The sequence below is a fragment of the Rhinopithecus bieti genome, unplaced genomic scaffold (genome assembly GCF_001698545.2).
Source record: "Rhinopithecus bieti isolate Rb0 unplaced genomic scaffold, ASM169854v2 scaffold_36553, whole genome shotgun sequence".
Taxonomy (NCBI): Eukaryota; Metazoa; Chordata; class Mammalia; order Primates; family Cercopithecidae; genus Rhinopithecus; species Rhinopithecus bieti.
Genome location: NW_016815774.1, coordinates 96,464 through 104,907, shown reverse-complemented (window position 1 = coordinate 104,907; position 8,444 = coordinate 96,464). Strand labels below are relative to the sequence as shown.

Here is an 8,444-nt window from a genome sequence, read left to right as displayed (position 1 = left end):
GGGGGGGGGGGAGGGAGAGAGAGAGGGAGAATGAGAATCAAGAAGAAGCAGGCCCAGGACTCCTTGATTTTTGCATGTCTCTTGTTAGTGAGGGAGGGACCTTTCTCCTTGTTTGTTCTCAGTCTTTGATAGTATCTTTTATCCTGTTTTGTCCTCTTTCTTCAGATATAGATGAGTGCCGCTTAAACAACGGGGGCTGTGACCACATTTGCCGCAACACAGTGGGCAGCTTCGAATGCAGTTGCAAGAAAGGCTATAAGCTTCTCATCAATGAGAGGAACTGCCAGGGTGAGCAGACTCAGGCAAAGGTGAAAGCCGTAGGAGAGGTTCTTATGGGAGAGCTTCAAGGAGGCCAGAGGACTAAAGTCTTAGAAACTCAGTAGATATCATGCAGAGTCTCTACAGGCAGTGTCATCCTGCGAATTAGCAAATGGTACTCCCTCCTTCCCCTCAGCAGACCAGCTCCACATCAAAGCACTCAGCTTGGCAAGGACTGAGGGATGGATTTCACCCCAATTCATATCCTTGGCAGAGTAGGACGTACCTAACCACACATGGTGGGCCCTGACCTAAAGGCACCAGATCTTGCAGTTCCTAATTCCAAGGACTCCAATAGAGGGGGCAGAGAAGATAGATTGGCATTGTTAAATCACTGGTCCTAGAGCAAGGACGTGAATAGGGACTCTTCAGTTCAAGGGGGAGAGCCAAGGCCCCTCACTTGGGTCCTTCACCTGAGCAAGGGTCAAGTGCTCCAAGACAGATTCAGTGGCTTGAATCTTTGCTCTTCCAGATATAGACGAGTGTTCCTTTGATCGAACCTGTGACCACGTATGTGTCAACACACCAGGAAGCTTCCAGTGTCTCTGCCATCGTGGCTACCTGTTGTATGGTGTCACCCACTGTGGGGGTAAGCTAGTAAGCTTGCACCCCCAGCCACCCTGGCCCCTCACCTCTTCACCCTCCAACTGAACAGGTCCCTGTGTTGGCTTGTGGCTATGGACAATCCCTGGGTGCATGCACCATGTCTTCATCCATTGTGACAAAATAGGAGGAATTAAGACAGCTTTTGAAGAACTGGGAGACTGGGGAAACAGCATCCTGCCTCCAAAATTCCTATCTTCCATTCCTATAACTGTCCCTGAAACCCCACTCTCAGCTCCCAAATGACAGTCTCACTGGCTGGGAGGAGTGGAAGGCTTTAAAAAGCTTATCGGCTTGGCCCCTTCTCGGTCATTCCTTTGGGGACAGAGATAACGGAAGGAGGTTTGAGCTCTTCTCAAGCCAGTAGTCATCTTACAGTGCCTAGAATACCTTTTTAACTTTTTTAAATTGTAAGAATATTTAACATGAGATCTACCCTCTTAAGTTTATAAGTGTACACTATAGTATTGTTATCTATAGGCACATTGTTGTACAGTAGATCTCTCGAACTTACTCATCTTGCATAACGCAGGGTACCTGGAACTCTAACCAAAGGCCCTCACTCACTGCCCACTCTCTGGCTCTTCCTCAAACTCCATCGTTGTTTTTCTGTCTCCCTACTCCTTCCCCTAGATGTGGATGAATGCAGCATCAACCGGGGAGGTTGCCGCTTTGGCTGCATCAACACTGCTGGCAGCTACCAGTGTACCTGCCCAGCAGGCCAGGGCCGGCTGCACTGGAATGGCAAAGATTGCACAGGTGGGCAGTGCCCTCTGCTGACCAAAGATGACACTGCAGTTTCAGGGGCCAGTTGGGGTTCTAGAAAACCTACAGTATCATTTTGGGGAAAGGTGTGAGGTGTGAAAGAGTGGAGAATGTTGCCATTTTGAGTTAAAGACATGAAATTTGTAGTAAACAATCCCATCAACAGTCTCCATGGGTACAACAATAGTTATGCAAGTAGCTGATTCCTCCAAATTACCCAAATGAGGGAGAGGGTGGGAAAGGAATGTACTCATTTGCTCAGGCCTCTCTCCCCTTCCTAGAGCCACTGAAGTGTCAGGGCAGTCCTGGGGCCTCAAAAGCCATGCTCAGCTGCAACCGGTCTGGCAAGAAGGACACCTGTGCCCTGACCTGTCCGTCCATGGCCCGGTTTTTGCCAGGTACATGGGAGGAGGGTGCTGGAGAGCTTTGGAGGAGAAAAGAGGAAGGACTGGCCATTCAGGCAGCTCCTTCGTTCCCTTTGGATTCCTCCAGCCAGTGGGGGTTGGGAAGGCAGGTCAGAACTGTGACAGGCTCTTTCTCTCAGAGTCTGAGAATGGCTTCACGGTGAGCTGTGGGACCCCCAGCCCCAGGACTGCTCCAGCCCGAGCTGGCCACAATGGGAACAGCACGAACTCCAACCACTGCCATGGTGAGCACCAGCCCAGAAGCCCTGTTCCCACCCTACTCTCTTAACATTAATCCCTTATTTTTGTTCTTCATCAATCCCCTGGCCTTCCTTTCTCCTGGATCCTCTTTTTTGCCCTGTAATTCTCCACCCCTGCACCCTCACTCCCTCTGCCCTAACATCTGATCCCCTTGGCTTTCATAATCTCACTCCCCCAGCCAAGCCCCTGGCTTATTGCCCAGCTTCTCAACATCCCCCATGGCACCTCTGACCTCCATGGGCATCCCATACTGTGCTGAGTTTCTACCATCCCTCTAGAGGCTGCAGTGCTGTCCATTAAACAACGGGCCTCCTTCAAGATCAAGGATGCCAAATGCCGTTTGCACCTGCGAAACAAAGGCAAAACAGAGGAGGCTGGCAGAATCGCAGGGCCAGGTTTGGACTGGGGACCTCATTCCAACTGGCTGTCTGGCCACTAAACCCTCCTTACCCCTCAGCTCCTCTGATTAGTGAGATCTCTTTCAAAAACCCACCAGCACCCTGAACTCTAGGCAGAGCAGAGGAAAAAGCAGCTGTATGCATAGCACCCAAGGCAGTCCCACACTATTCCCCTCCACCAACTAATTAGGACCCTAGACTAAAACAGGATTGAGAGATAGTTACAGTTAAGAGATCTGGGGAGGTCTGTCTGGGCTGGGAATGAGAACTTTCCAGAGGATGTCCCTGGGGTTGACAAGGCATCTCTCCCAGGTGGTGCCCCCTGCTCTGAATGCCAGGTCACCTTCATCCACCTTAAGTGTGACTCCTCTCGGAAGGGCAAGGGCCGACGAGCCCGGACCCCTCCAGGCAAAGAGGTCACAAGGCTCACCCTGGAACTGGAGGCAGAGGTCAGAAGCGAAGAAACCACAGGTGGGACTGGGGGCACTGTTGGGAAGAGGACTGGAAGGGGAGGGCAGAGGTGGGGAAACCACAGGCCTCAGCAGCAAAAAGAAGGGATGGAGCCTGTACTAGGGGCAGACCCTGCCTGGTGCCAAGCCTAAAAGCTAGTCCCTCTTACCATGCCCCTCTTAGCTCCCAGCTTTGCTCCCCTGCCCTCCTGCTCACAGCAACTCTTTCTCCTCCTCCCCAATACACATGGCCATCCACCACCAGCCAGTTGTGGGCTGCCCTGCCTCCGACAGCGAATGGAACGGCGGCTGAAAGGATCCCTGAAGATGCTCAGAAAGTCCATCAACCAGGACCGCTTCCTGCTGCGCCTGGCAGGCCTTGATTATGAGCTGGCCCACAAGCCGGGCCTGGTAGCCGGGGAGCGAGCAGAGCCGATGGAGTCCTGTAGGCCCGGGCAGCACCGTGCTGGGGCCAAGTGTGGTAAGGGAGCTTACTGGGGAGCAGGGATGTAGGAAAGACCCAGTTCGGGCCTGGCTCAGAGCAGGATCCTTTGTGGCCTCAGTTGCATTTCTCAAATTATGAGGCAGCCAGGATGCTCCCTTCCCTGGTCCCAGGCTGAAATCTAGAAGGATGCCAGGTGGGGCCGGCAATCCTCCTGCACACAGCTCTGACCCTCCTATCCCCCCAAGTAGGATTGTGTTTGTTCCCAGACAGAGACTCTCCCTGAATTTGGGGGTTGGGGGGAGTGGGGAGTCCCAGGCCTGGGTGGTGGGAATTGGGGGGATGGGTGGCTAGCGCGGCCGACTCTCCCTCAGTCAGCTGCCCGCAGGGAACGTATTACCACGGCCAGACGGAGCAGTGTGTGCCATGCCCAGCGGGCACCTTCCAGGAGAGAGAAGGGCAGCTCTCCTGCGACCTTTGCCCTGGGAGTGATGCCCACGGGCCTCTTGGAGCCACCAACGTCACCACGTGTGCAGGTGCCAGGGGAACAAACAATACAGAGTGGGGTAGGGTGGGCACTGGGACGCCCATGGGCATGGGATTTCCCAAAGGGCAGGCCCAGGCTCCAGGCCACTCTCTTAGTCAACATCCTGTTTGTACACCTTTGCCCTCTGAAATCGGGTGACCCCATGTGGATGACTCAGGACCATCCCCATCAGAGTTGGGCCATTGATTCATTGCAGGTCAGTGCCCACCTGGCCAACACTCTGTAGATGGGTTCAAGCCCTGTCAGCCATGCCCACGTGGCACCTACCAACCTGAAGCAGGACGGACCCTATGCTTCCCTTGTGGTGGGGGCCTCACCACCAAGCATGAAGGGGCCATTTCCTTCCAAGACTGTGACACCAAAGGTGAGTAAGCTACTCACCTCCGTGGGGGATGCCCCAACCCCAACTACTCCCAAAAAACTCTCCAGGTTCCCAGAGTGGACACTGACCCACCATTTTCTCCAAACCAGTAATAGGCCCAGCTACCTGACCAACCATACCATCCTGCTTCCAGGACCCACCCTGCCCCTCCACTAGTTCCAAGCTTGGGAACTGAGAAATAATTAACAGTCCCACTTACCCCTCTACTTTGGAGAACTGGTGGCATATTCTCCTCCATATCCCAAATGAGTTTCTATCTAGGTTTGGCACTGTGCTCAGCGTCTGAAAGAAAAGGATTGGCACTGTAGCCAACCACTCTGTAAACTCTGTTTTTCCATGGGCTTAAATTCTGGCATGACTGGGAAAGGTTGAGACCCTAGAAAGAACTTTGATGTATCTGATCTCCTGATTCTCCAAGATGAATGTATCCTGTCCATCCGATGCCCCATAACTCCCACCTGCCCACCATCTTGATTCCTGCCTTTCTCCCTTGCATGCAGTCCAGTGCTCCCCAGGGCACTACTATAACACCAGCATCCATCGCTGTATTCGCTGTGCCATGGGCTCCTATCAGCCCGACTTCCGTCAGAACTTCTGCACTCGCTGTCCAGGAAACACAAGCACAGACTTTGATGGCTCTACCAGTGTGGCCCAATGCAAGAGTACGTGGCAAGCCAGGCTGTGGAAAAGGGAGGAGAGAGGCCTGGGAGCAGTGGACATCTAAAGGAGGGGTGTGAAACCAACAGGGAGCAGGGCTGGGGTGTGGAGGGGCAGGAAAGCCCCACCTTCCACCTCTCCCCAACTCACTCATTCTCAAGGCCAGTTGCTAGGCTAGACCCTATAGCACCCTCTCCCTGGAGACAGGTAATGAGGAAGCAGAGACAGGTGAAGTGAGAAGAGAAGGTACTAAAAGGGCAGGAAGGAAGATGGACCCAGAGCTTAGAAAATAATGATGAACTAGGATGCAGGCTTCTCATAAATGTCTGACCTCTACTTCAGAACTCTTCAGTTCCCCCAGCGTACTTCCCCACTGACTTCCCTTCTCTTTCTTATTTTATCCATTGGGGCTTGGCTGCAGATCGTCAGTGTGGTGGGGAGCTGGGTGAGTTCACTGGCTATATTGAGTCCCCCAACTACCCGGGCAACTACCCAGCCGGTGTGGAGTGCATCTGGAACATCAACCCCCCACCCAAGCGCAAGATCCTTATCGTGGTACCCGAGATCTTCCTGCCATCTGAGGATGAGTGTGGGGACGTCCTCGTCATGAGAAAGAACTGTGGGTGGCTTGCAGAGCTGGGCCAGGGAAGGGCAGTCCATATCTGGTTAAGGCGGAGAGACAGACAGACTGATACAGGAAGAAGTGGGGCAGTGAAGTCACGGATCTATGAGGGTGAAACAGTGAGACGCCTTTGGGAATAGAGAAGCTAACAAAGGAAAACAGCAATGATACATGTTTGGTAGAGAACAGAGTTAAGAAAGCTAGCAGTGGGGCTAGAACTCCAATGGTGTTACATGTGTCACTTTACTATCCTAGCATTTTTGCCATTCCATTCATTTAAATGTCAAATTTATTACACTATGTGAGCGCCCAGGTATCAAGGAGGAATTGTGGAATGAGTCCAGTGGGCAGTGGGAGAGGGTGTGGGGTAGGGTGTGTGTATGTGAAGGGGGAGCCTTTGTCAGAATGATTCTCTCTCTTGCCCCATACCCCCACCACCAGCTCTACAGCCCACGTTCTAGGAGGGCTTGGGTAGCCTGCCCTGCTGCTCTACTGACCTGCTGCTTGCCTTCCCAGCATCCCCATCCTCCATTACCACTTATGAGACCTGCCAGACCTACGAGCGCCCCATTGCCTTCACTGCCCGTTCCAGGAAGCTCTGGATCAACTTCAAGACAAGCGAGGCCAACAGTGCCCGTGGCTTCCAGATCCCCTATGTTACTTATGATGGTGAGCCAAGGAGGTGGGTGAGAAGGGGAGGTACATCAGTTTTGAGAGGGAACCAGGAGAACAGGAAGAGCTCCCGCCCCTGAGGCCCACCCCTTGGTTGACTTTGCAGAGGACTATGAGCAGCTGGTAGAAGACATTGTGCGAGATGGCCGGCTCTATGCCTCTGAAAACCACCAGGAGATTTTAAAGGTGAGTGAATATTAACAATAATGATAGCTAACATTTAATGAGCATGTAACAAAACAATGTGCAGGCAATATGCTAAGTGCTTACATGAATATTCTCATTTGATAGACATAATAGCTCTATGAGGTAGGTGCTTTCTCCATTGCCTCCATTTCTCCATTTCTCATTACAGATGAGAAAACTGGGGCATAGAGAGTTAACGAACCTGCCCTATGGTAAAGCTGGGATTTGAGCCCAAACCCATCCGACTGCAGCGTAACCCACACTATATTACACCTTGGGGAAAACTTGGAAGAAAAAGGGAAAGTGAGGAGAAGAAATGTACCTACCTCTTCCAAGAGACATAGGGAAAATGAAGTATAGAAGGATACTTTTGCATAAGTCCCTTCCTTCCCTTATTCCCTCCCCAGGCCCCATTAAGCAGCAGCAGATCGGCTGGGCACTGTGGCTCACACCTGTAATCCCAGCACTTCGGGAGGCCAAGGCGGGTGGATCATATGAGGTCAGGAGTTTGAGACCAGCCTGGCCAACGTGATGAAACCTTGTCTCTACTAAAAATATAAAATTAGCCGGGTGCAGTGGCAGGCGCCTGTAATCCCAGCTACTCAGAAGGCTGAGGCAGGAGAATCGCTTGAACCCAGGAGGCAGAGGTTGCAGTGAGCCAAGATGGCGGCATCACACTCGGGCATAGGTGACAAGAGTGAGACTCTGTCTCAAAAAAACAAAAACAAAAAAAGCAGCAGATCTAGCACAGCTTTCTCAGAATCAATTTATATACAGACTTAACAAGGAAAATAAATACTTCCAACATTGAAGAATGAACTAGATGCCCTGGGTCGGTGAACCCCAATTTGAGAAAATCTTCCTTAAGAAACTATAGTCTGGCCGGGCCCGGTGGCTCATGCCTGTAATCCCAGCACTTTGGGAGGCCGAGGCGGGCGGATCACGAGGTCAGGAGATTGAGACCATCCTGGCTAACACGGTGAAACCCCATCTCTACTAAAAATACAAAAAATTAGCCGGGTGCCGTGGCGGCGCCTGTAGTCCCAGTTACACGGGAGGCTGAGGCAGGAGAATTGCTTGAACCTGGGAGGTGGAGCTTGCAGTGAGCCGAGATCGCCCCACTGCACTCCAGCCTGGGCAACAGAGCGAGACTCCGTCTCAAAGAAACTATAGTCTGACTGGACACGGTGGATCACGCCTATAATCCCAGGCGGGTAGATCGCCTGAGGTCAGGAGTTCCAGACCAGCCTAGCCAACATAGTGAAACCCCATCTCTACTAAAAATACAAAAAATTAGCTGGGCGTGGTGGCGGGCACCTGTAATCCCAGCTACTCGGGACCCTGAGGCAGGAGAATCGCTTGGACCAGGGAGGCAGAGGTTGCAGTGAGCTGATATCATGCCATTGCACTCCAGCCTGGGCAGCAAGAGTTAGACTCAGTCTAAAAAAAAAAAAAGAAAAAAGAAAAGAAAAGAAACTATAGTCACAGTCATAGCATTATCCTTCATAAATTATCATTGCAAAAAAGTATTAGCAAAATATTTTTATATTATCATCAAAATAAAAGCCTTGACAACAAAATCGCCTAGAAATTGCAGACTTCAAAGAATATACTTTAAACAATACTTTTCAAACATTTTAAAGCATCTGAACCCTCATTTCATTCAAATCAAATGTACTGTGGAATTCCAATACATAAAGCAGTACAGCTGTTCTGATTAAAGTGGGGTAAGAGGCTG

General features: G+C 51.5%; 1 protein-coding gene across 6 annotated transcripts in view; it reads left to right on the top strand.

Moving 5' to 3' along the window:
* SCUBE3 (signal peptide, CUB domain and EGF like domain containing 3) overlaps nucleotides 1-8,444 on the top strand; it is a 42,722-nt gene that overhangs the window by 28,888 nt on the left and 5,390 nt on the right. For 4 of the 6 annotated variants that reach the window (XR_001881745.1, XM_017853592.1, XM_017853594.1 and 1 more), the window contains 14 exons: nucleotides 166-288; nucleotides 791-907; nucleotides 1,555-1,680; nucleotides 1,968-2,084; nucleotides 2,231-2,335; nucleotides 2,630-2,746; nucleotides 3,062-3,220; nucleotides 3,464-3,679; nucleotides 4,015-4,176; nucleotides 4,384-4,551; nucleotides 5,070-5,231; nucleotides 5,648-5,845; nucleotides 6,365-6,517; nucleotides 6,627-6,706. Coding sequence is in view for 5 of the 6 variants with exons in the window: in XM_017853592.1 (XP_017709081.1) it covers nucleotides 166-288; nucleotides 791-907; nucleotides 1,555-1,680; nucleotides 1,968-2,084; nucleotides 2,231-2,335; nucleotides 2,630-2,746; nucleotides 3,062-3,220; nucleotides 3,464-3,679; nucleotides 4,015-4,176; nucleotides 4,384-4,551; nucleotides 5,070-5,231; nucleotides 5,648-5,845; nucleotides 6,365-6,517; nucleotides 6,627-6,706 (2,003 nt within the window). In the remaining variant the exon portion in view is untranslated. Of the gene's footprint in view, nucleotides 1-165; nucleotides 289-790; nucleotides 908-1,554; nucleotides 1,681-1,967; nucleotides 2,085-2,230; nucleotides 2,336-2,629; nucleotides 2,747-3,061; nucleotides 3,221-3,463; nucleotides 3,680-4,014; nucleotides 4,177-4,383; nucleotides 4,552-5,069; nucleotides 5,232-5,647; nucleotides 5,846-6,364; nucleotides 6,518-6,626; nucleotides 6,707-6,875; nucleotides 7,141-8,444 lie in introns of those variants that run through there. The other 2 variants (XM_017853593.1, XM_017853595.1) reach the window with 2 other exon arrangements.